The sequence below is a fragment of the Hemibagrus wyckioides genome, linkage group LG02 (genome assembly GCF_019097595.1).
Source record: "Hemibagrus wyckioides isolate EC202008001 linkage group LG02, SWU_Hwy_1.0, whole genome shotgun sequence".
In the NCBI taxonomy this organism is placed as follows: Eukaryota; Metazoa; Chordata; class Actinopteri; order Siluriformes; family Bagridae; genus Hemibagrus; species Hemibagrus wyckioides.
The window spans coordinates 25,708,564-25,735,835 of record NC_080711.1 but is presented as its reverse complement, the minus strand read 5'-3'; the positions used below and the strand labels follow the sequence as shown (position 1 = coordinate 25,735,835).

General features: G+C 45.1%; 1 protein-coding gene across 1 annotated transcript; it reads left to right on the top strand.

The window, feature by feature from the left end:
* The first annotated feature begins 6,286 nt into the window (after positions 1–6,286).
* Positions 6,287–26,173, top strand: sgsm3 (small G protein signaling modulator 3). The gene is made up of 21 exons (XM_058409502.1): positions 6,287–6,448; positions 10,279–10,348; positions 10,722–10,807; positions 11,032–11,095; positions 11,211–11,422; positions 11,516–11,623; positions 12,133–12,276; positions 12,399–12,594; positions 12,724–12,869; positions 15,176–15,409; positions 15,488–15,670; positions 15,959–16,114; positions 18,584–18,638; positions 18,858–18,907; positions 18,982–19,134; positions 19,224–19,294; positions 19,920–19,968; positions 20,171–20,256; positions 20,338–20,460; positions 20,778–20,838; positions 25,318–26,173. Exons 2-21 carry the CDS (start codon positions 10,342–10,344, stop codon positions 25,399–25,401), a joined length of 2,268 nt encoding a protein of 755 aa, XP_058265485.1. The 5' UTR covers positions 6,287–6,448; positions 10,279–10,341; the 3' UTR covers positions 25,402–26,173.
* The last annotated feature ends 1,099 nt before the right edge of the window (positions 26,174–27,272 follow it).

Genomic DNA, 27,272 nt, shown 5'->3' with positions numbered 1-27,272 from the left:
CATTGTATACCAATAGAAATAAGAGTATCTCTGTCGTACCTAATGCATTCCATTGTGAAGAATTTGCCGGTTTTACTGTACTGAAAGTTAACTTAAAAAACAAAAACAAAGAAAAAGGGGTCGGAGCAGTCGTGACGGCAGCCGACCTCACCAGCGCCATCTTGAAGGTTTGGGCTATTGATGATCTTGTATGGAAACCTGATGAGCAGGAATTCACTTTAAACATCTGAAATTGCTTTTGATTTATTTCCTGAACATTTCTGTCTGATTGCATGAACTGATCTGTAAAATTGATGTTTTCATTCAATTAATGAGAAAATACACCCTTGAAAGTGTGTGTTAAACCACTGTCAGAAATACGTCATCAAGGCCACAGGCACAGACATTACTCTCCGAGGGAAGATGAATGAATTCCATGAAGTGGAAGCTCTTCATTTACCTTCTTTAATAATAAATAGATTATATTTTAAAAAATATATATTTATATATATATATAAAAAGATTATATTTTATTAGGTGTAGCCTGACAAATCAATTAAAAAGAACTTTATTGACCCGAGATATATTTCCAAATCAAGTCGAAATAATGTGACTCACATTTTGCCCAAGAGCTCTATTATTAACTTAAGAACCATGTATCTCTCCTTTCCCATACCCCCCCTCACCCCGAGGCAATATCTATATCTTTAGAGTTTCTTAGATATAGATTTAATATAGATCACAGTAAATTTTGTGATGATATTGAACGAATGTACGTTTATTCTTTTACTGTTCATTCAGTAGAGCCCAGAGGTGGACGAAGTACACAACTTCCTTACTTGAGTGAAAGTACAAATACTACTGGTCAAACATTACTCCATTACAAGTAAAAGTTGTAAAGACAGATTTTTACTTAAGTGAAAGTACAGAAGTACTTGTTTTTAAAAGTACTTAAGTATCAAAAGTAAATTTCAACACATTGTTTTGTTATTGTTGCATTGTTTTGCAATACTTACAGTACCTTTTGTAGCAACCTAGTGAATATACTGACCAGTTTGTAGTATCTGTGGAATTAAGAGCTTTTAGAATGTTACAAAACCTATAGAAATTAAACAACTGAATTGACAAAAAAGACAGGTATAATCATTTTCATTTTTAATTTAACACTCCTACCACCCCCAACAAAAAAGTACAGGTACATCTCAAAAAATTTGAATATCATGAAAAAGGTCAATATTTTTTGTCACTCAGTTCAGAAAGTGAAACCCATATATTATATAGATTCATCACACATAGAGTGAAATATTTCAAACCTTTATTTCTTGAAATTGTGATGATTATGGCTTACAGATAAGGAAAACCCAAAATACTGTGTCTCAGAAAATTAGAATATTACATAATAAAAAAGGATATTTCAAAGAGAAATGTCAGACTTCTGAATAGTATGTTCGTTTCTATGCCCTCAATACTTGGTTGCGCCTCCTTTTGCATCAATGCGGCGTGGCATGGAGGCAATCAGCCTGTGGCACTGCTCAGGTGTAATGGAAGCCCAGGTTGCTTTGATAGCGGCCTTCAGGTCATCTGCATTGTTGGGTCTGGTGTCTCTCATCTTCCTCTTGACAATACCCCATAGATTCTCTATGGGGTTCAGGTCAGGAGAGTTTCCTGGCCAATCAAGCACAGTAACACCATGGTCATTGAACCAGCTTATGGTACCTTTAGCAGTGTGGGCAGGTGCCAAGTCCTGCTGGAAAATGAAATCAGCATCTCCATAAAGCTTCTCAGCAGAAGGAAGCATGAAGTGCTCTAAGATTTCCTGGTAGATGGCTGCGTTGACTGTGGACTTCAGAAAACACAGTGGACCAACACCAGCAGATGACATGGCAGCCCAAATCATCACTGACTGTGGACACTTCACACTGGACTTCAGGCAACATGGATTCTGTGCCTCTCCACTCTTACTCCAGACTCTGGGACCTTGATTTCCAAATGAAATGCAAAACTTACTTTCATCTGAAAAGAGGACTTTGGACCACTGAGCAACAGTCCAGTTCTTTTTCTCCACAGCCCAGGAAAGATGCTTCTGACGTTGTCTCTGGTTCAGGAGTGGCTTGACACGAGGAATGCGACATTTGTAGGCCATGTCTAGGATTCGTCTGAAGCTCCCCCGAATTCTTGAATGGATTTTGCCTGAGAATCCTCTCAAGGCTGCGGTTATCCCTTTTGCTGGTGCACCTTCTCCTACCACACTTTTTCCTTCCACTCAACTTTCTGTGAATATGCTTGGATACAGCACTCTGTGAACAACCAGCTTCTTTAGCAATTACCCTTGTGGAGGGTGTCAATGACTGTCTTCTCCACAACTGATTGTGTAGCCTACTGACCCAGACTGAGAGACCATTTAAAAGCTCAGGAAACCTTTGCAGGTGTTTTGAGGTAATTAGCTGATTAGGGTTTCACACCATGACTTTCCAGTATTGAACTTTTTCACAATATTCTAATTTTCTGAGACAGAATTTTGGGTTTTCCTTATCTGTAAGCCATAATCATCACAATTTCAAGAAATAAAGGCTTGAAATATTTCACTCTATGTGTAATGAATCTATATAATATATGGGTTTCACTTTCTGAACTGAGCAACAAAAAATATTGACCTTTTTCATGATATTCTAAATTTTGAGATGTACCTGTACACATCTATGTGTATCCACTCATGAACATTTCAATCTAATGGTCTGTAAATGAAGACTGGTCAGAAAAAAAAATCTAACCTGCTTTAAAACCCATCTACACAACTGTAGCTGTCCAACCACCCAACAGCAACACTGCTTTAACAAAGAGTTATATATATTTCCACAATTCATTTACACCGTTTTAATATGCATTTACACCATTGTCCAGGCTCCTCCCTCCTGTGGGCAATGCATTGTGGGCAATATTACCCGTTAGAGTGTGCATTGTTCTGCACTTTGAATTTCTACTGGAAGTAGTAGACCATCCAGGAAATTTTGGAATACTCTTTTCAGTATACTACGATTTGGGGCGTACTAATTCTATTTTTGAATACTATTTAGGACACATAGTATGAGAATTTGGACACAGCATATGTTTTTGTGTGTTAACTAACATCATTACCAATGCATTGGTGGTGTATAATATACAAAGCATATATATTCGTCCATTTTGTCAGCAATTGAGTTCAAAAAAATATGGAAAACCACTGAACTTTACAACACGTGACGCTACAAGAGTGAAAAAAATCATCCTATGATTAATGTAAATACTTTCTACTCAATGAACTGGACAGAAATGTAGTGGAGTAAAAGTAGAGTATTTGTCTTTCAAATGTAGTGAAGTTAAAGTAAAAAGTATCCAGAAAAAAATAATACTCAAGTAAAGTACAGATACTCAAAAAGTGTACTTAAGTACAGTACTCAAGTAAATGTACTTCTTTACTGTCCACCTCTGGTAGAGCCTTTAGGTCTGAGACATTCGAGTGGCTTAAATTTTCAATCAAGCGGTCTTCTCCATTTTCTAAACATGATATCATTTTTGGTTTACTGATGGAAGATGTACATACTTCATTTGTACTGAATATTATTTTCATTTTATATTCATAAATGTAAGTGCTTTAAAACAAAGCTATTGTTTTCTGTTTTTCAAAAGGAATTTTGGATGAACTGTAAATCTGTAAGATTATTAAAATGTAAAACTGGAAGAAGACTGTTTAGTTTATTGCAGAAATTTAAAGTATTAGAAGACCCTACTGTGTCATTCTTTTCTTTTCTTTTTCTTAGTTTATTTTCATTTTGATTGGTTCTCTGTTCTTAAGGATCTTCTTATGATCTTGTATTGCCTTACTGTATTTGTGTTTTTTGCAATAAAAAAAATCGATTCATCTTCCCTCGGAGAGTAATGTCTGTGCCTGTGGCCTTGATGGTGTATTTCTGACAGTGGTTTAACACACTGCTCTTCGTGGGTGTATTTTCTCATGTAGTGTGTGTAACAGAGGTGTTGTTAAAACTGTGAGTGTGTGTGTAGTGTGTGTAACAGAGGTGTTGTTAAAACTGTGAGTGTGTGTGTAGTGTGTGTAACGGAGGTGTTGTTAAAACTGTGTAAAAACTATCATCTAGTGATGATAAACACACAAAATGATGTCTATGTTTTAACTGATATTTTAAATGACTTTCATATTTTATCCTCCGCCAAAGTTAACTGGTCTAAAAGTGAAGCCATTTTAGTTGGGGAGTGGGGAGGTGGGCAACCGTCACTACCAGGAGGCTTAGCGTGGAAAAGAGGTGGTTTTAAATACTTGGGTGTCTACCTGGGGAACAATGAGTTGACAAACAAAAACTAGGAAGGCTCTGTGGAGAAGGGCAGACTGAGCAGGTGGAAGCGGCTGGTCCCAAAGATGTCCTACAGGGGAGAACGCTGGTCATCAACAACCTCGCCGCGTCGTCCCTCTGGCACAAGCTGGCATGCGTGGATCCGCCGCCGACCCTGCTGGCGAACATCCAGGCCCTGCTGGTGGACTTCTTCTGGGACGGTCTACACTGGATTCCACAGAGTGTGCTTCATCTGCCCAAAGAAGAAGAAGGACAGGGGCTGGTCCAGCTGTCCAGCAGAGCCGCAGCCTTCCGCCTCCAGTTCATCCAGAGACTCCTCACTGGACCCAGAGACTTAGTATGGAGAGCAGCAGCCAGTGGACTACTACGCACAGTTCAAGGACTGGGGCTGGACAGAGCGTTGTTTTTAATGGACACAAAAATGCTGGAAATTTCAGGATTACCAGACTTTTACTGTGGATTTTTTAAAATCTGGAACTTTTTTAAGAAACAGAACAAGGGCTGCAGAACGCTACACTGGCTGCCAGAGGAGCCTCTGGTGTACGGCGGGCGACTGGACATCTCCAGTGTGACCGTCCCTGCACTGTCCAGAACTCTCATCTCCTCAGGGATTATAACGCTCCGGGAGCTTGTGAACATCGCGGGGTCGGACTTGTCGAGGGCAGAGGACCTGGCAGCGTGTATGGGACTGCGGTCCCTGCGTGTTGTCAATCAGCTCCTACACCGCTGGAGATCTGCACTAACATCAGAGGAGCGTGTTCAGCTGATGGACTATCATCATACAGAGACTGGTCCTACAGAGGACGAACCCTTTCCCCAGCTGAACATCGCTCCTGACCTCGACGGGTGTGCAGGCCCCCTCCTGGAGTGCCGGGGCAGAGGGGAGATGGACTTTGGGTCAGTGTCTGGGAAGCTGCTCTACAGAGCGTGTGTAAAGGTTTTAAATAAGAAGAAGCTGAGTGGGAGGGTGGACACCCCATGGAGAAGTGTACATGGTTTTAATGATGATATAACCAGAGTGGACGCACTGTATAAACCACCGTTAACCAAAAAATCTGCCGACCTCCAATGGGGATTGAGGATGTAATGTTGTTTAGACAAATCAATGTAGAACTTTTCTGAAATGTGTTTTTCTGGATTTTTTTGTTGTTATTCTGTCTCTCACTGTTCAGATAAACCTACCATTAAAATTACAGACTGATCATTTCTTTGTCAGTGGGCAAACGTACAAAATCAGCAGGGGATCAAATCATTTTTTCCCTCACTGTATGTGTATGTGTGTGTGTGTATATGTGTGTGTGTGTGTGTATATGTGTGTGTGTGTGTGTGTGTGTGTGTGCGTGTGTGTGTGTATATGTGTGTGTGTGTGTGTGTGCGTGTGTGTGTAAAATCAAGCCACATACCTGAGTAGTTTTGGAGAGTACGGAGGAAATGTTGTTAAATACAGCTTATTATTATTATTATTATTATTATTATTATTATTATTAATTCAGTAGATTCCTTTTTCAACCATATTGTCATGTTTTTAAAAAGATCTGATTAAATGTATCACATCAGTGTTTTTTCTAATGAGTTTTATTTTATTTTATTTTATTTTATTTTATTTTATTTTATTTTATTTTATTTTATTTTATTTTATTTTATTTTATTTTATTTTATTTTATTTTATGTAAATGAATGACTACGCAGCCTAAAGCTGAGTGCTGACGTCATCAGTTAGCTGGAGGAAGCGGAGGGATATTGTGACTAAAGGAAATCCCATCCATATGGAACACTAGGCCCGGGTCTGAAATGTAGATTTATCTCTGTTTTCACATTCAGGTATACATGTTAAATAGGAATGACTAAAAAACGAATTTCTAAGATATTCTAATGTTTGTTTCTTTTCGTGTCTAATCGCTGACTGAACTACATTTCTATGCGGAGGAACACGGGAGAGATCAGCAAGCGAACAGGTCCGTGACGCAAAACAGTTAGAACTGGACTCGGCGTTAGCATCATCGGCTAACGGAGCGGTTAAAGATCTCCATTTAACACTAACATTAACATTAACACTAACATTAACACCAACACCAACACAGAGAGCAGGTGTGTGCAGACGGACTGCAGCCATGGTGTAAAAGGTGAGGCTTTATTCTGCTCTTCTGGAGCCAGGATGCTAGCTGTTAGCATTAGTTAGCAGGTTAGTTTGCAGGGTAGAGGCAGGTGTCTGAGAGGAACCGGAAAAATAATTTAGCGTTAAATATTATTTATTCCACTTAAACTTACATTAATAAATGAATCAGTAGCGAATCTGTGCATTAATATTAATGAGGTATTTACGCATTTCTACCTTAATTATTTTGCTGTAATGAATGTCTGGTGAGATGATTAGGATTCTCTCGGTGTTTCTAACCAGAAGGTTTACCTGTGGCTTACCTGAGCACGACTCACGGAGGAGGTGTAGTCCAGGTGTAGTGGACAGAGGTGTAGTGGACAGAGGTGTAGTCCAGGTGTAGTGGACAGAGGTGTAGTCCAGGTGTAGGGGACAGAGGTGTAGTCCAGGTGTAGTGGACAGAGGTGTAGTCCAGGTGTAGGGGACAGAGGTGTAGTGGACAGAGGTGTAGTCCAGGTGTAGGGGACAGAGGTGTAATCCAGGTGTAGTCCACGTGTAGGGGACAGAGGTGTAGTGGACAGAGGTGTAGTCCAGGTGTAGTGGACAGAGGTGTAGTCCAGGTGTAGGGGACAGAGGTGTAGTCCAGGTGTAGGGGACAGAGGTGTAGTGGACAGAGGTGTAGTCCAGGTGTAGTGGACAGAGGTGTAGTGGACAGAGGTGTAGTCCAGGTGTAGGGGACAGAGGTGTAGTGGACAGAGGTGTAGTCCAGGTGTAGGGGACAGAGGTGTAGTGGACAGAGGTGTAGTCCACGTGTAGTGGACAGAGGTGTAGTGGACAGAGGTGTAGTGGACAGAGGTGTAGTCCAGGTGTAGTGGACAGAGGTGTAGTGGACAGAGGTGTAGTCCAGGTGTAGGGGACAGAGGTGTAGTCCAGGTGTAGTGGACAGAGGTGTAGTGGACAGAGGTGTAGTCCAGGTGTAGTGGACAGAGGTGTAGTGGACAGAGGTGTAGTCCAGGTGTAGAGACAGAATTAAGAATTGTTTAAACTGCTGCATTTGTTGATGATTTTAGATTTTTTTTTTTCCAAAGTGTGTTCCACCTTAATCTGTGTGTGTGTGTGTGTGTGTGTGTGTGTGTGTGTGTGGAGGGGGTGTTAATATTCATAAACACATTGAAATAATGTTAAATGGACTCTGGCTTTGTTGTTGTTGTTGTTGTGTGAAATCTTGTGTGAATTTGCTTTAGTGTGTGTTGAACATTGATCCGGTTTGTGTGTTAGCAAAGATTCCTTTGTGTGTAGTGCAAGGTTGGGTTGTGTTTGTCTTTGGTGGGACACACACACACACACACACACACACACACACACACACACACACACACTAATCTGTACATCCTGCTGAGACTCTACATAAAACTCAGTTTGTCTCCCAGAGGTGTGTGTATGACAGTAGAACAGATCCATTCTGTTTAATCCCAGTGAATTGAGTGTGGAATTCCAAGCTCCAGGCCGACATTCCCACTTCTTCCTCCACACTTCCCTCTCGCATCAATGTGCCCTCTCCTCTCCACGTGTCCTCGCCTCTCCTCTCCACGTGTCCTCGCCTCTCCTCTCCACGTGTCCTCGCCTCTCCTCTCCACGTGTCCTCGCCTCTCCTCTCCACGTGTCCTCGCCTCTCCTCTCCACGTGTCCTCGCCTCTCCTCTCCACGTGTCCTCGCCTCTCCTCTCCTCTCCACGTGTCCTCGCCTCTCCTCTCCTCTCCACGTGTCCTCGCCTCTCCTCTCCACGTGTCCTCTCCTCTCCTCTCCTCTCCACGTGTCCTCGCCTCTCCTCTCCTCTCCACGTGTCCTCGCCTCTCCTCTCCTCTCCTCTCCTCTCCACGTGTCCTCGCCTCTCCTCTCCTCTCCTCTCCTCTCCACGTGTCCTCGCCTCTCCTCTCCACGTTTCCTCGCCTCTCCTCCACGTGTCCTCGCCTCTCCTCTGCACCTGTCCTCCCCTGTCCTCCACGTTTCCTCGCCTCTCCTCTCCACGTCTTCCTCGCCTCTCCTCTCCACGTGTCCTCGCCTCTCCTCTCCACGTGTCCTCGCCTCTCCTCTCCACGTGTCCTCGCCTCTCCTCTCCTCTCCACGTGTCCTCGCCTCTCCTCTCCTCTCCACGTGTCCTCGCCTCTCCTCTCCTCTCCACGTGTCCTCGCCTCTCCTCTCCTCTCCACGTGTCCTCGCCTCTCCTCTCCTCTCCACGTGTCCTCGCCTCTCCTCTCCTCTCCACGTGTCCTCGCCTCTCCTCTCCTCTCCACGTGTCCTCGCCTCTCCTCTCCTCTCCACGTGTCCTCGCCTCTCCTCTCCTCTCCTCTCCACGTGTCCTCGCCTCTCCTCTCCTCTCCACGTGTCCTCGCCTCTCCTCTCCTCTCCTCTCCACGTGTCCTCGCCTCTCCTCTCCTCTCCTCTCCACGTGTCCTCGCCTCTCCTCTCCACGTGTCCTCGCCTCTCCTCTCCACGTGTCCTCGCCTCTCCTCTCCACGTGTCCTCGCCTCTCCTCTCCTCTCCACGTGTCCTCGCCTCTCCTCTCCTCTCCACGTGTCCTCGCCTCTCCTCTCCTCTCCTCTCCACGTGTCCTCGCCTCTCCTCTCCACGTGTCCTCGCCTCTCCTCTCCACGTTTCCTCGCCTCTCCTCTCCACGTTTCCTCGCCTCTCCTCTCTTCTCCACGTGTCCTCGCCTCTCCTCTCCTCTCCACGTGTCCTCGCCTCTCCTCTCCTCTCCACGTGTCCTCGCCTCTCCTCTCCTCTCCACGTGTCCTCGCCTCTCCTCTCCTCTCCACGTGTCCTCGCCTCTCCTCTCCTCTCCTCTCCACGTGTCCTCGCCTCTCCTCTCCACGTGTCCTCGCCTCTCCTCTCCACGTTTCCTCGCCTCTCCTCTCCACGTTTCCTCGCCTCTCCTCTCCACGTGTCCTCGCCTCTCCTCTCCACGTGTCCTCGCCTCTCCTCTCCACGTGTCCTCGCCTCTCCTCTCCACGTGTCCTCGCCTCTCCTCTCCACGTGTCCTCGCCTCTCCTCCACGTGTCCTCGCCTCTCCTCCACGTGTCCTCGCCTCTCCTCCACGTGTCCTCGCCTCTCCTCTCCACGTGTCCTCGCCTCTCCTCTCCACGTGTCCTCGCCTCTCCTCTCCACGTGTCCTCGCCTCTCCTCTCCACGTGTCCTCGCCTCTCCTCTCCACGTGTCCTCGCCTCTCCTCTCCACGTGTCCTCGCCTCTCCTCCACGTGTCCTCCCCTTTACTCCACGTGTCCTCGCCTCTCCTCCACGTGTCCTCGCCTCTCCTCCACGTGTCCTCCCCTTTACTCCACGTGTCCTCCCCTTTACTCCACGTGTCCTCGCCTCTCCTCCACGTGTCCTCGCCTCTCCTCCACGTGTCCTCGCCTCTCCTCTCCACGTGTCCTCGCCTCTCCTCTCCACGTGTCCTCGCCTCTCCTCCACGTGTCCTCGCCTCTCCTTCATGTGTTCTTGTCTGTCCTCCACGTGTCCTGGCCTCTCCACGTGTCCTGATTCTTGTCTCACGGACATGTTTACACGTCACTACAGCTGGGTGATATTGTGGTATCATCCCTCATGGCCCAGTACACGTTTCTGACATATCATGAATATATCCTGGATTGGTGGGTGTGGCCAATCCTGAGTAGGTCACATGACCATGATAGGTCTTGCGTCTGTCTCCTGTGAGCACTATTACAGATCTCCAGCAGAAGGGTTTCACTCCTTTATTGGTGTTAATTTGTGCTTCTGTGATTCTCCTCCATACTAAACTAATAATGTTAATCAACTGTGTGTGTGTGTGTGTGTGTGTGTGTGTTGCTGATTGTTTTCAGAGTTTTGTGACTCTTACTCTGGATCTAGATCTCCTGCCTCTGTCTCTCCTCCACACCTCCACCATGTCAGGTAACTCACCTTCACATCACTGGCACAGAGCTGTGCTGATAATGAGGGGGAAATAAAACCACACACACACACAGTAACCATAACAACGCTGTACTAACTTTGCTAGCTGTGTATATAATTATTAATGATCTGATTTCCTCCCAAACTGCTTCTCTGTGTTCAGATTAAAATGAAAGATTAACAAAGCTAAAAACCCCCACACCTTCACTGAACCTGGTTTATTTATTCATTCTCCTGATTTGGTGATAACAGAACTTCCACTAGCTGTACTAGAGATATCAGGAGCGCTGTGACGTCTCACAAACATGTAGTAATGAATATTAATGAATTCTTTTATGTAGTTCATCTATATCCTGTGTGTGTGTGTGTACAGGTAGCTACACTCCAGCTCCTGGAGGTCCATTCTCAGCTCTTACTCCCAGCATGTGGCCTCAGGACATCCTTGCCAAACACCACCAGGTCTCTCTCTCTCTCTCTCTCTCTCTCTCTCTCTCTCTCTGTGTCTCTGTCTGTCTCTCTCTCTCTTCCGCCCCCCCCTCTCTTCTCTCTTCCATTCCCCACACCTCTCTCTCACTCTCTCTCTTTCTCACCTCCCTCTTCCATCTCTCTCTCTCTCTCTCTCTCTCTCTCTCTCTCTCTCTTGTTTAAATTAAATGATGTGATTTTAATGTCCACATTTACAGAAAGACCAGAACCTAGAATCAGAACCTCAGTATGATGAGTTCGGCTTCCGGATCAGCAGTGATGGTAAGAAACACTATTTATTTCTTTTAAATTACTTTTAAAGAGTAACCCTGTTTGTAAGGCTAAAACATTTCCGGAGAATCTTAGCCCTTAATATATATGTGTGTGTGTGTGTTAGATGGGGTGGAGGCACGTGATTGGCTGCGGGGTGATGGAGCTCCACAGAGAGAAGACCCCCAGCAGAGGCTACGCTGGCAGGCTCACCTGGAGTTCACACACAACCACACAGTGGGAGATCTCACCTGGGACCTGATCTCCCCCATCCTGCCCCGCTCCGATCGCCTCCGCTCGCTCGTCCTGGCCGGAATACCGCACAGTATGAGACCTCAGGTGTGTGTGTGTGTTTAAGGTTAGTGCTGTTATGCAAATTGTATGTGTAACTGTCTGCTCTCTCTTGGTTTTTTCTGTGTGTGTGTGTGTTAGTTGTGGATGCGTCTGTCCGGAGCTCTCCAGAAGAAAAGGACTTCTGATATTTCTTACAGAGAGATCATCAAGAACAGCTCCAACGATGACACTACAGCAGCCAAGCAGGTACATACACACACACACACCTTACAGCAGCTCCTTGCTCTTCATCTTCACTCTTCTGCTCAAAATTCTCATGTTGCACATCATCCACAAATGATGGATATACATATGAGAAGCAGAATTTAGTGTCATGTTGCCATGACGACAAAAAAGCTAGGTCCTGTCTTGACAAGCTGACACGTTCATGATGTCCATCTCATCAAAACACACTCCTGATTAAACTGCAGACTCCAGGAGTTTCTCAGTTTCACACACACACAGTGTTAATCAGTGTATAATGACCACAACAGTCGTTCAGGATGTACACACACACACTCACAATTACACACACTCATACACACACACAGTGGTCAGATTATTCATGGATTAACGGACAACATGCAAACAAATGTACACACAGTAAGTGTGTGTGTTAAGTAACTGTGTGTTCAGTAGGGGCGTATGTATATGTGTGTGTGTGTGTGTGTGTGTGTGTGTGTGTGCGCGTGCATGTGTGTGTGTTCTCTCCACAGATAGAGAAAGATCTTCTCCGCACCATGCCAACTAACGCGTGTTTCAGTACTCTGAGCAGCGTGGGAGTTCCACGCCTCAGGCGGGTTCTCAGGGGACTGGCCTGGCTCTACCCAGACATTGGCTACTGTCAAGGCACCGGCATGGTGAGTCTGTCTGTCTGTTTGTCTGTCTTTTTTCTTTCTGTCATTTCTTCACTAATGGTGACCTAAACCTCACACTCTCAATTGTTGTTATGGACGTTTTGTGTGTGTGTGTGTGTGTGTAGGTGGTGTCTTGTTTGCTGCTGTTCCTGGAGGAAGAAGATGCTCTGTGGATGATGTGTGCTTTAATCGAGGACCTGCTGCCTCCATCTTACTTCTCCTCCACCCTGCTGGGTGTGCAGACTGACCAGCGTGTACTGCGCCAGCTCATCGTCCAGTACCTGCCCCGGCTGGACCGCCTGCTGCAAGAGCATGACATTGGTCTCTCTTTTTTTCTCTCTCTCTCTCACACACACACACTCTCTAAAACAGCAAAGTTTTTTGTTGACTTTAATATGATAAATCAAATTTAATCTGCATGCTCTGTTCATGTTCTGTTGTTCTCCATAGAACTTTCCCTCATCACTCTACACTGGTTCCTCACCTCATTTGCAAGTGTGGTGGATATCCGGGTTCTTCTCCGGATCTGGGATCTGCTCTTCTATGAGGGTTCCATAGTGCTTTTCCAGGTGACCCTGGGCATGCTGAAGATCAAGGTGAGTGAATGCCTCTGAGCACTGAAGGTGATGGGTTTCTGCGTTCTAGCAGTAATTAGCTTTAGAACCATCATGGAGCTGCAGGGAGTGAGAGCTAACATTCAGTAAGTGCTGAAATGAAATGCTTAATCTTCCTGAGAAACACCAGCAATGGTGTGTATGAGTGATGCTTCAGAGATCTGAGTGGACATTCCACACATGGGGTGTATTTAAAGGTAACTGGACAGGTGACTAAAGCATTAAGCTTGGTTTAATGAAACATTCAGGCTGCTGGACATGTAGGTGTGTCACTGTGTTCAGGTTTGTAGGTCACTCAGAGAATTATTTAAAATACTATTCAAATGCTTTTTGTTGTAAAGTCCATTTATTTCAGGTTATTTATGGTGGTTTATGCACTGACCACTTCTCTGACCATTGGAATGTGTTTTTTTTTTTTTTTTACCATTGTGAACCTGGTGAAAGATTAGAACCGCTAATTACTTTATTTCTACAGAAACCCTACGATACCTGATATTGTAGTTCAGATGAATATAAAGAGACTTTATAGTGATGTTATTATAATAGTCTCTGTACAGAGAGATCTCGCTCTTCTGGTTCCTCTGGTCAGGAAGTGTTTTATACGGCCGTGTGTGTGTGCTCGGGGAATAAACAGGAGGAGCAGTGAAGGTTCAAACACATTCTCTCAATACAAGAGGTCTGCAGACTAACGGTATGGGGAGTAAAGTGATCAGAAAACCTTAGAGGAGCATCGGGGGGGAAATCCCCTTGAAAAAATATCCAGTCCAGATCTGGTCTGGTCCGAGCTGGGCTTCACTTGGGCTTCACTTGGGCTTCACTTGGGCTTTACTTGGGCTTCACTTGGGCTTCACTTGGGCTTCACTTGGGCTTCACTTGGGCTTCACTTGGGCTTCACTTGGGCTTTACTTGGGCTTCACTTGGGCTTCACTTGGGCTTCACTTGGGCTTCACTTGGGCTTCACTTGGGCTTCACTTGGGCTTTACTTGGGCTTCACTTGGGCTTCACTTGGGCTTCACTTGGGCTTTACTTGGGCTTCACTTGGGCTTCACTTGGGCTTCACTTGGGCTTCACTTGGGCTTCACTTGGGCTTCACTTGGGCTTCACTTGGGCTTCACTTGGGCTTCACTTGGGCTTCACTTGGGCTTTACTTGGGCTTCACTTGGGCTTCACTTGGGCTTCACTTGGGCTTCACTTGGGCTTCACTTGGGCTTTGGGAGTGAATTTTCAGCTTAACTGATATGTATTACTACATGGGGACTTTTTATTAGTTTCATGACTCTAAATTGTGTTCTTGTTCTTTATTGTAATTAAGAAATCATTTAAAACTACAAAAAAGGGACAGTTTTTTAGGAAAAAAGGATTTTTGAAAAAATGCTATAAACTTTATCATAGATAAACTGCATGAATTAGGAAGAATCACCCACAACTCTGTCTGCTCCACAAACTGTGTTTCACAACCAAACGCACACGAGAAATAATAAGGAAATAACACCAGATCACACGTGAGATCAGAGTTCTTGCATGAGACTAAATGTTACCCCGCAAAAAGTTCACGAGCCAAATGGTCAGTGTGGGGAACAAGGATTTTGCGTTCTGCAGAATTGAACAAATGAATAATTTTGCAGTGTCCTGCTGCTGATGTGGCTGGTCAAGCAAACGTTTCTGCTTTATTTCTGTTTGATGTAATTGTAAAGCTTATTTGTTCTGATATAACCTATATTTAAGACATTTTCTGATACCTATAAACTCTATTAAAGTATTATAATGTGCTCCAAGTGAAGCCATGCTTGCTGATATTGTGGTCTATAACTCCTTCTTGAACTGACCACTGCCCTGTATCTCACTCTCTCATTGGCTGTAGGTCATCACCGAGGTATTTTTCAGTCAGAACTCCTTTCACACTGCGGGACTTTGAGTCGCCGACAGGTCCAGATATTTAGCATGCCATGCGATTCGCTCAGATTGCGTCTTTGGTCATTCACACTGCATGATTGTCACTCCCGCGCACGAGCTTCGATTTGCCTCCAGTTTGGGGCATTTCTCGGCGATTTCGCAAAGGTAGTCGGTAACTGAAAATCAGGACTAAAATCGTGCAGTGTGAACTCGGCATTACTGATGTATGGAAAAACCCGCGGGAGTGAGGCGTGGCCGGAAGTGGCAATTTTTAAAATAAATACATAAAATTTTAAGTTTTATAAATAAAATTATAAGTTTATTGTTTCTTTGCGGCCCGGTACCGGTCCGCGGCCCGGTGGTTGGGGACCCCTGCTCTAACTGTCTCTTCTCAGGAGGAAGAGCTGGTGTCATCAGAGAACTCTGCATCCATCTTTAACACGCTGTCGGACCTGCCGAGTCAGCTGGAGGATGGTGCGGTGGTGCTCGGGGAGGCGGTGAGACTGGCAGGGTCACTCTCTCAGGACACACTGGACGCTCAGAGACACAAACACCTGGCCTACATCCTGGCTGAACAGACACAGCTCAACTCCAACAACTCACACACACTCAACACCAGCCTCAATAAGGTAAGCACACACACACACACTTACACACTTACACTTATCAGCATATTCAGTGTTCTTTTCCTCCTCTTCCTCCTTCAGGTGGTTCGGAGACAGAGTCTGCGCAGGAAGTCCACTCTGAGCTCCCTGCTGTTTGGGGAGGATGAGGCCGAGGCACTGAAGGCCAAAAACATTAAACAGACTGAGCTGGTGGCGGCGCTCAGGGAAGCCATCGCTCGCACCGCAGAACACTTCCACTGTCTAGACCCTGACCACTGCACCACGGTGAGTCCTTCATCATCATCATCATCATCATCTCTGAGTCATAAATCATATTTAAACCTTTCAGGCACTCGTCCCTGACGTCCCCTTGCTGCTTGTCCTGATTGAATCACTTTCCTTCACTATTATTGTCACTCTGTATTTATACTCTGTTGTCCTCCTGCTCTGATGAAATGATCTGTCCAGGTTCTTTAATTTAACATTTTGTGTTCTGACCACAGCCATATTGTTACGGTCATTCAACTGTCTTTGTGCCCCCCCCTCTCTCTCTCTCTCCCTCACACATATCAGGACCTGACTCCAGACTATTCCATGGAGAGTCATCAGCGTGACCACGAGAACTTCCTGGTGGTGTCTCGGAACCGCAGGAGGCGGGCTAAAGCGCTACTGGATTTCGAGCGCCATGACGACGATGAGCTGGGTTTCAGAAAAAATGACATTATTACAGTAAGTTGTGGAAAACCAAATCAAACACCAGTGACATTCACTATTATTTCACTGTTTTTTTAAAAATTCTTTTTCAAATGCAGCAATAAAAGGAAAAAATGCTGCATTTTCACTAGGGATGAAACAATACAGTTAACCCATGGTTCAATACGTACTGCGTTTTTTTATCCATGGTGTTCGGTTCGGTTCGGATGGCTTGGTTTTTTTTCCATTATTCTTTGCTTAGATGACAGGAACAGTAAGTATGTTAAAAATAAATAAAAACTGGTTTTAGTTGCAATTCTCTTTATTTTACTTAAATGCAAAAATCTACTTGAAAATATTGAGATATAAATTAGCGCTTGTATGACTTTCACAGAGGAGACGGGTTTGGAGTACGGTGCTCTTTTTTTCCCCAGTCTAACGTAATGACCAGTCACGGTGAGATAACTCTCTGTTGCCCCTGAGGCCCAACTATCTGATATTAGAGCGAGGCTTTGTGCCTTAGCCATTTTGTTTTAGTTTTTTTTGCACATCTTTTCATAGAGGTCGGGAATTACCTCGGTGCTAAAAAAAAAAAAGGACGTGTCGGTAGTGTGTACCGTGCAAATGCATGAATGCTGGAAGGAATCAGATAGGGGACTGTTACTTTTTGGGTTCCTGTGTTACCTGCTCTGCCATCCTGCTTCCACACAGTGATATCTCGGGGTGATGGAGCTGCAGATGTTTGGTCATGTTGGAAGTATTTCCATGTGTGTAGGTAACTCGTGTGTAACAGTGCTTAAACTAGGGCTGCACAATTAATGGATTTTCTAATGGTGATTACGATTACGGATGCCACGATTACGTAATCGTTCAAAGCTGCGATTACAAAAAAAATCTACTTACATTATTCTGCTTGCTTAAGGGGTGTTTATTGCAGGTTACATTATGAGGGACGAATAAAGACTTTTAATTGGCCTAATAGTCTGTAGGTGTGTCCTTATCAACACCCCGATTATCCACTAGCTCGTCATGTTCATTTCAATAAAAAAAAAAACGGTCAGAAAACACAACAATGTTATTATTCAGATAAAAGTCTAACTTTTAATATTTAATGTTAACACAGTTGATAAAAGTCGCTAACAAATGTATGTTGTGTGAAAAAGGAGGCCCACGGTCTCTGATTCTGAAAACCCCTGACATACAGGACCCTTTAGAATATTATTCCATACCCAAAACGTACAAAAGCCTTAAATTAAATCATCCTAAAGATAGATCTAAATAAAATATAAAGTGTTAAAGCACTAAGACATTACAGTCTGAACATCATGACTTTCTATTATTCACCTAATGCAGTATTTTAAGTTAAAATACAGACATGGTTTAGGTGAACAATGGACCCAGAACAGACTCCATCATTCGGCTGTTCTGTCTGTTGATAAAGGAATTCTCAGCACTAGAAATACTAGTATGGTGATTGACCATCAAGTCTCGGAGATACTCTCTGATGATTCCACCCTCAAAGAAATAGGATAGAAAAGTCACCAAGATAACAAATATTTATAAAATATGGCATGCAGTTGCTTCAAACAATGATATAAAGCTATTCAAAACACCATTTAATGTAAATTGTGATAATCGTAATTACAATTTCAAGGGAATAATCGACAATTATGATTTTTGTCATAATCATGCAACCCTAGCATAAACACAGCCATGTTTTGTTTAGAGTTTTTGTTTCATCTCCATCATAGTCAACAACAAATCCGAAATGTTCCCACACCACAGATCTGAGACGGAGCTTCCTCGTGTTTCTGTCTCACTTCACCTCTCTCCAGGGTTAGAGTGAAATCTGACACCAGCATCACAAGCATGATCACCGCCCCTAACTTTAGCGCTCACTGATTGGATATTTACTCACAGAGAGGCGTGTCTGTCTCAGCACCTAGGCATACAGTATAGGCAAACACAAACAGGAAGTTCAGAGAGTAATAAACACAAACAGGAGGTACAGAGAGTAATAAACACAAACAGGAAGTTCAGAGAGTAATAAACACAAACAGGAAGTTCAGAGAGTAATAAACACAAACAGGAAGTTCAGAGAGTAATAAACACAAACAGGAAGTTCAGAGAGTAATAAACACAAACAGGAAGTTCAGAGAGTAATAAACACAAACAGGAAGTTCAGAGAGTAATAAACACAAACAGGAAGTTCAGAGAGTAATAAACACAAACAGGAAGTTCAGAGAGTAATAAAACACATGCTTATTATTATTTAAATGAAAAACCAAAAAAAACACGGTTTGTGTATTGAATCGTGGAGGTCGTACCAAACGCTTCAATATTATATTGAGTATTGTGGCATCCCTAATTTTCACCAGTGTGAGATGTTCGATAGTGAATATTATCCGAGTGTGAAGTTGGGGAGATGGAATTCCCTGATCATATCCACAGTAAAAGTTCCTGATATTCTCATGGCAGTGTGTTATTTGGTCTCTGCTCTCTCAGATCGTCTCGCAGAAGGACGAGCACTGCTGGGTGGGAGAGCTGAACGGTCTGAGGGGTATGCACTGTAGAACACACACAGACACACACACACACACCTCATCACCACTGTAGAGCACCCTACACACACACACACACCTCTACACACACACACACACACACCTCTACACACACACACACACACCTCTACACACACACACACACACCTCTACACACACACACACACATACCTCATGCTGTGTGTCTCTGTTTAACCTGCTGCTCTGTGTCCTTCCAGGTTGGTTTCCGGCAAAGTTTGTGGAAATCCTGGATGAACGGAGTAAAGAGGTAATTTGGTGAATAAACCACTAGGTTTGTGTAAAGTGTTTTAAGTATAATGAAAGTGTGTGTGTGTGTGTCAGTACTCTCTGGCAGGTGATGACTCTGTAACAGAGGCTGTAACTGATTTGGTGCGAGGAACATTGTGTCCTGCTCTAAAGGCCATTTTCCAGCACGGTCTGAAGAAGCCCTCTATACTGGGTGGGCCCTGCCACCCCTGGCTCTTCATCGAGGAGGTACCAGAATTAAGAATTCACATCACTGTCTGCTTAATTCACACAAGTGTGTGTGTGTGTGTGTGTTAACTGTTGTTGTCTGACGGCAGGCAGCGAGCCGGGAGGTGGAGAGAGACTTTAACTCGGTTTACTCCAGACTGGTGTTGTGTAAAACCTACAGGTGAGAGTTTAGCCCCGCCCACACAGCACAAGTCAACTTCTCACAATCATCTCATACTCATCATATGCTCTCTCTCTCTCTCTCTCTCTCTCTCTCTCTCTCACACACACTCTCCTTCCCTCCCTCCCTCTTTCTCTCTCTCTCTCTCTCTCTCTGTCACTCTCTCTCACTCCCTCTGTCACTCTCTTTCACTCCCTCTCTCTCTCTCTCCCTCTGTGTCACTCTGTCTCTCTCTCTCTCTCTCTCACACACACACTCTCCTTCCCTCCCTCCCTCTTTCTCTCTCACTCTCTCTCACTCCCTCTCTGTCACTCTCTCTCACTCCCTCACACACACACTCTCCTTCCCTCCCTCCCTCTTTCTCTCTCTCTCTGTCTCTCACACACACACACCTGTCTCTCTCTCTCTCTCTCTCACACACACCTCTCTCTCTCTCTCTCTCTCTCTCTCTCAATCCCTCTCTGTCTCTCTCTCTCTGTCTCTCACACACACACACCTGTCTCTCTCTCTCTCTCTCTCTCTCTCTCTCTCTCTCACACACACACACACACCTCTCTCTCTCTCTCTCTCTCTCTCTCTCTCTCTCTCACTCCCTCTCTCTCCCTCTCTGTCTCTCTATCTCCAGGTTGGATGAAGATGGGAAGGTTCTGACTCCTGAGGAGCTGCTGTACAGAGTGAGTCAGTTGTTCGGGGTCACTTTTTTATATCCATATGTTCAGGGGATGAGAATGTGGAAGTGGAGTACTTAAAATATTTGGTTGTCATGGTAACATTGACAGGGTTTAAATAAACCTGTAGGTCCTGGTATGATTGTAAAGATGCTCCTGGTTCACCTTAGTCATGTTTCTCTCTCTCTCTCTCTCTCGCCCTCTCCAGGCTGTACAGAGTGTTAATATGAGTCATGACACTGCACATGCTCAGATGGATGTCAAGTTCCGCTCACTCATATGTGTAGGACTAAAGTATGTACATCTCTCCTCTTATCCCTCTGTTTTTCTCTCTCTATCTCTCATCTAATCCCTGTGTGTGTGTGTGTGTTACAGTGAGCAGGTTCTGCACTTGTGGTTGGAGGTTCTGTGTTCCAGTATCTCAACAGTAGAGAAGTGGTATCAGCCCTGGTCTTTCCTGCGCAGTCCTGGCTGGGTGCAGATCAAGTGTGAGCTCCGGTAAACCACACACACACACACACACACACACACACACACTTATGACACACTTTCTGACCAATCAGATTTGAGAGTCCAACAGCATTGTTGTTAAATTTAGAAGAATAATGATTGAATGAAACTCTTTAGACAGCAGCTGTTACACACCAGGGGACAGTAATGTCATTAATATTCATGAGAATCTTTCTGAGAAACTCTACACTGCCCTCTGCTGACCACACTGTTGGTCCAGAAAACAGAGATTAAATGTATAAATATTACAAAACAATCATCTCCTCCCTAAGTCTGTGTGAATCTGGTCTGTTTCTCTGTTTCAGAGTTTTGTCCAAGTTTTCCTTTAGTCTCTCTCAGGACTGTGAACTTCCTGCCAAAAAAGAGGTGACTTTCCTTCATCATCACCATCACCATCATCACCATCACTATCACCATCATCACCATCATCACCATCACCACTACCATCATCACCATCACCACTATCACCATCATCACCATCACCACCATCATCATCACTATCACCATCATCACTATCACCACCATCACCATCACCACCACTATCACCATCATCACTATCACCACCATCACCATCACCATCATCACCACTATCACCATCATCACCATCACCACTATCACCATCATCACCATCACCACCATCATCACTATCACCATCATCACTACCATAATCAGCACTATCATCACCATCACCACTATAACCATCATCACTACCATCACCATCATCACTACCATCACCACTATCACCATCATCACTACCATCACCACTATCACCATCATCACTACCATCACCACTATCACCATCACCATCATCACTACCATCACCACTATCACCATCATCACCATCACCATCATCACTATCACCATCACCACTATCACCATCATCATCATCACTATCACTATCACCATCACCACTATCACCATCATCATCATCACTATCACCATCATCATCATCACTATCACCATCATCATCATCACTATCACCATCATCATCATCACTATCACCATCATCATCATCACTATCACCATCACCATCATCACTATCACCATCACCAACATCACTATCACCATCACCAACATCACTATCACCATCATCACCACTATCACTATCACCATCACCATCATCATCACTATCACCATCATCACCACCATCACTATCATCATCACCATCACTCACCATCATCACCACCATCACCATCACCACTATCACTTTCACCATCACCACCATCATCATCATCACCATCATCACAATCACCATCATCACCACCATCACGATCACCACTATCACTATCACCATCATCACGATCACCATCATCACCATCATCACGATCACCATCATCACTATCACCATCATCATCATCACTATCACCATCACCTTCATCACCATCACCACTATCACCACCATCATCACCATCATCACTATGACCATCACCATCATCACCATCACTATCACCATCATCACCATCACTATCACCTTTATCACTATCACCATCATCACTATCACCATCATCATCACTATCATCACCATCATCATCACTATCACCATCATCATCACTATCACCATCATCACCATCATCACTATGACCATCATCACCCTCATCATCATCACCACCATCATCACTATCACCATCATCACCACCATCACTATCACCATCACCTTCACCACCATCATCACCCTCATCATCATCACCACCATCATCACTATCACCATCATCACCATCATCACTATCACCATCATCACTATCACCATCACCTTCACCACCATCATCACCATCATCATCACTATCACCATCACCTTCACCACTATCACCATCATCATCATCACTATCACCATCATCACCATCATCATCATCACTATCACCATCATCACCATCATCACTATGATCATCATCACTATCACCACCATCATCATCATCATCATCACTATCATCATCATCACTATCACCATCATCACTATCACCATCATCACCATCATCACTATCACCACCATCATCATCACCATCATCACTATCACCATCATCATCACTATCACCATCATCATCACTATCATCATCATCACTATCATCATCATCACTATCACCATCATCACTATCACCATCATCACCACTATCTTCACCACCATCATCATCATCACTATCACCATCATCATCACCACCATCATCATCATCATCATCATCACATGTCCCGGGGTATTCCACACAAACACATCCACACACACTGAGCATGGGATTGTGTGTGTGTGTGTGTGTTTGTGTGTGTGTGTTTGTGTGTGTGTGCGCTGTTCCAGAAGTCTCCCATTCTGAAAGCAGAAGTGGTGGACGTCTTGGTGCAACATCACCTCTTTAGTTGGGATCTTTAGGTAAAATGAGTCGGACCTTGTGTTCTGTTCATCTCATTGGAGTTCTACTAAAAACTTCTCCATGATGAGATTTAAAGCTCTCTTCTCTCAGCTCTCTAACACACTTTGTTTGACTGAATAGACCCTCACTGTGTTTTACAGCTAACTCCTAAATACACACACACACACACAATGCTGTGTGGGAGAACGTGCTCTGATCTGGCTCTCCTTTTGTCAGTAATGAACAGAACCCAAAGCTTAGACTGAAAGTAAATAAACTCAATCTGTCCACAGTAGAGAGTATGTGTGTGAGTGCGCGTGTGTGAGTGCGCGTGTGTGAGTGCGCGTGTGTGAGTGCGCGTGTGTGAGTGCGCGTGTGTGAGTGCGCGTGTGTGTGAGTGCGCGTGTGTGAGTGCACGCGTGGGCGAGTGCGCGTGTGGGTGAGTGCGCGAGTGCGCGCGTGGGCGAGTGCGCGCGCGGGCGAGTGCATGTGGGTGAGTGCCCGCGTGTGAGTGCGTGTGTGGGTGCGCGTGTGGGTGTGTGTGTGAGTTCACGTGTGGGTGTGTGTGGGTGAGTGCGCGCGCGCGTGGGCGACTGCGCGACTGCGCGAGTGCGTGTGTGGGCGAGTGCGTGTGTGGGTGAGTGCGGGTGAGTGCGTGTGTGGGCGAGTGCGTGTGTGGGAGTGCGTGTGGGTGAGTGTGTGTTGGTGAGTGTGTGTGTTGGTGTGTGTGTGTGTGGGTGAGTGCGTGTGCGGGTGGGTGAGTGCGTGTGCGGGTGGGTGAGTGCGTGTGTGAGTGGGTGAGTGCGTGTGTGTGGGTGAGTGTGTGTGTGTGTGTGTGTGGGTGAGTGTGTGTGTGGGTGAGTGTGTGTGTGGGTGAGTGTGTGTGTGGGTGAGTGTGTGTGGGTGAGTGTGTGTGTGGGTGAGTGTGTGTGGGTGAGTGTGTGTGGGTGAGTGTGTGTTGGTGAGTGTGTGTGTGTTGGTGAGTGTGTGTGTGTTGGTGAGTGTGTGTGTGTTGGTGAGTGTGTGTGTTGGTGAGTGTGTGTGTTGGTGAGTGTGTGTGTTGGTGAGTGTGAGTGTGTGTGGGTGAGTGTGTGTGGGTGAGTGTGGGTGAGTGTGTGTGGGTGAGTGTGTGTGTGTGTGTGTGAGTGTGTGTGTGTGTGGGTGAGTGTGTGTGGGTGAGTGTGTGTGGGTGAGTGTGTGTGGGTGAGTGTGTGTGGGTGAGTGTGTGTTGGTGAGTGTGTGTGAGGGTGAGTGTGTGAGGGTGAGTGTGTGTGAGGGTGAGTGTGTGAGGGTGAGTGTGTGTGGGTGAGTGTGTGTGGGTGAGTGTGTGTGGGTGAGTGTGTGTGGGTGAGTGTGTGTGGGTGAGTGTGTGTGGGTGAGTGTGTGTGTGTGTTGGTGAGTGTGTGTGGGTGAGTGTGTGTGTGGGTGAGTGTGTGTGGGTGAGTGTGTGTGTGTGAGGGTGAGTGTGTGTGAGGGTGAGTGTGTGTTGGTGAGTGTGTGTTGGTGAGTGTGTGTGGGTGAGTGTGTGTGGGTGAGTGTGTGTGGGTGAGTGTGTCTGTGTGAGTGTGTGTGTGTGTTGGTGAGTGTGTGTTGGTGAGTGTGTGTGGGTGAGTGTGTGTTGGTGAGTGTGTGTGTTGGTGAGTGTGTGTGTGTTTGATTCTGCCTGTGCTGGTAGTGGGCATGGCTTTGGGACACATCCATTCTCCCTGTTGCCTCCTTCTGTCTTCTCCAGAGTTTAAGTTGCTCATGCCCCACCCACTCTGTAGCCCCGCCCCTTTAATAAATATACTTCAGCCCTCTAGTTAAAGTATCACTGCAGAGTGTGGAGCAGCACATGGGAGGGGTTAACACTGTGAGTAGGAGGGGTTAGAATTACGCTGTACAATCATGTCAGCTCCCCGCCTCATCTCGGTGTGGCTGCGAAAGTAAACGCACCCCCTTACCCACAGCATACTGTTTATTTGCTGTTATCATCTTCATCTTCCTCTCTTCACTCTGCTTCATCTTCATCTTCCTCTCTTCACTCTGCTTCATCTTCATCTTCCTCTCTTCACTCTGCTTCATCTTCATCTCCCTCTCTTCACCCTATTTTATTTTTACTTTATCTGTATTAACTTTGGAACATTTAGGGACTGTTACCATGGTAACTCAGTTAACCGTCTTTGTGCACAGGCCCTAATATAAATAGGAAGGAAATAGGGAGAGGATCTGACCAGTGTGGTCTGTTCTTTTTGTCTGTGTTGAATGAGGGGTTGAGGTCAGCCTTTATCTCTAACAGTGTTTGTTGATTCATTTCCTTTCCTGATGTGGGCAGTAGTGGGCAGTAGTGGAGAGTGTGCTGCAAATTACTGACAGCATGACGCTGTCTTATCTCCTGTGAGGTGACAGAGATTTTAGCATATAGCTAGTGGACAGTGCCGAATCTTTACTGCTGCAGTGTGTGTGTGTGTGTGTGTGTGTGTGTGTGAGAGAGAGAGCACACCACATCATGTTCTCTATGTTTCTGTAGGAAAAGGAGCAGAGACCCCTGAAGGAAGGTGTCCAGGACATGCTGGTCAAGCATCACCTCTTCAGCTGGGACATTGATGGATAGATCAACACTACACACACACACACACAGGCTTGTACAAAACGTAACATGTAAACAACTTTATATAACACAGATGAATGTGTGTGTGTGTGTGTGTGTGTGTGTTCATATAGCTGAACATCTCAGTCATGGTTTCAACATTTCTCCAAGGACTTACGATGTTCCTCTGCAGGAGAACATGAAGAACCGAGCATGCTCAGAGCAATTTCTACATTTCCATAGAAATTTGTTTCTATCACACACACAGCGTGAAGAGCTCAGTGTGTGTGTGATGCAGATGAACTGAAACCTCTCATTCATGTGTGTTTTCTCATGGTTTTGTTTTCCTGAGTGATGTAAAAGTGTGATGTGAAGCGTGTGAAGCTCCTTTCTCTGACCTGTGCAGTTTAGTTTGTGTTTTATACCATGTCTCTGAGGGACGTCTCTGTCCTGCCCCCACCGCCCTCTGTAATCAGTCTGTAAGTGTGTGAATAGAAAGGTTCTGCTCTTGGATCAGTCAGCTTTATCACGTGTCCTGCAGAGGAGATGCACTGAGATCAGTGTTCACCTTCACCGTGTTCCAGCGAGGTACTGGACCAAGCTCTCCTCTGGACCCAGTTGCATCAAACACTTAATAAATAATCACTTATCAGATAGTGTGTGTGTGTGTAGATTCTGCTGGAGAGCCCACAGGGTTTTAGAGCATTTCCTCAGTGTGTGTGTGTGTGTGTGTGTGTGTGTGTACACTTATTACACACTTATCATGTAGAGCAGAATAAACCTGGCAAAGAATCTTCTTGTGTGTTTTCAGTAATGCTGTATGCCCCCCCCCCCCCCCCCCCGAAGCTAGGGTTAAAGATATATCCTTAAAATTTCCATGTTCAGTCTATTTCCTGTCTCTGTTTCCCGAAGTCACATCCCACTTCCAAAATCTCACCTGGACACCAAAATCCTGTCAGATTCCCTTTCCTCATAGTTCTAAATATTTCCCTGAGTGAAGTCTCACCAGGTTTAGTGTTTTAAAGAAGCGTGTGTTATTCCTGACCGGAACATGGTGAGAGAGGAAGTCTCAGGTCTCAGGTGTGGAGTGTGAAAGGAAAACAAAAGCAGCTCCGGGTTACGTTTCAGCTTTAGTTAGCAACCGTGGAATTTAGAGAAGATCCGAGAACATCACACTCTCCTCTCCACACTGTGGGTCACTGAGACAGACGTACAGTTTTTCTTTTCCTCACACACTCCAAACGTTCTGCACGGTGTTTCGTCCTGTTACTCTCCCACTGCAGAGATCAAGCTTTCACGCTTCATATTTTTCAATCATTTTCCCCCCTGTTTTTTGTTAGTCTGGGAAAACTCTCCATGTTTGTTAAATATAAATTTTTGATAATAATCAGGTTATTTAAGCTGCAGGAGGGAGAAAGGGAATAAGATGCAAGCTAATGACCAGAAAGCTCTGGAAAAAAAAACACTCAGGGAAAGTCCAGTGCATGTAATTATCCAGAAAATATTCAAACTGAAAGTCTTGTATCTCAGGGTGAGAGACTGACTGGACAAAACAAAGTGCACTCCTGTTTGTCTGGACCTCAGGAACCTACAGTGTGACTTTGGGGAAAATCTGAGAAAGTCAGAAATTTCACCCCGAAAAACAGGAAGGGGTCAGTTTAGCCTTTGTGATTTTTTGGGTGAAAAATTTGACCATTTCAGATTTGCCTCAAATTTACAGGGTTGGTCATGGCGTCCGAGTCTTGCGCAGGAACGCCGGTTTTCCTCTCACACTCCAAACCTGAGCTCTGAGGCTCTGTGTCCTGGAGGACTGCTGATTGTAGAGCATTGATGTAAGTCTGTGTTCAGTGCACGTGTGAAGATCTGCAGGTGATACACAGCGCCCCCTGCTGTCC

Bases quoted from the DNA above. Each gene is read 5' to 3' on its own strand.
- sgsm3 (XM_058409502.1), top strand. The intron at 19,295-19,919 runs GTGAGAGTTTAG...CTCTATCTCCAG, and splicing joins GTGTTGTGTAAAACCTACAG to GTTGGATGAAGATGGGAAGG. The intron at 19,969-20,170 runs GTGAGTCAGTTG...CGCCCTCTCCAG, and splicing joins CTGAGGAGCTGCTGTACAGA to GCTGTACAGAGTGTTAATAT.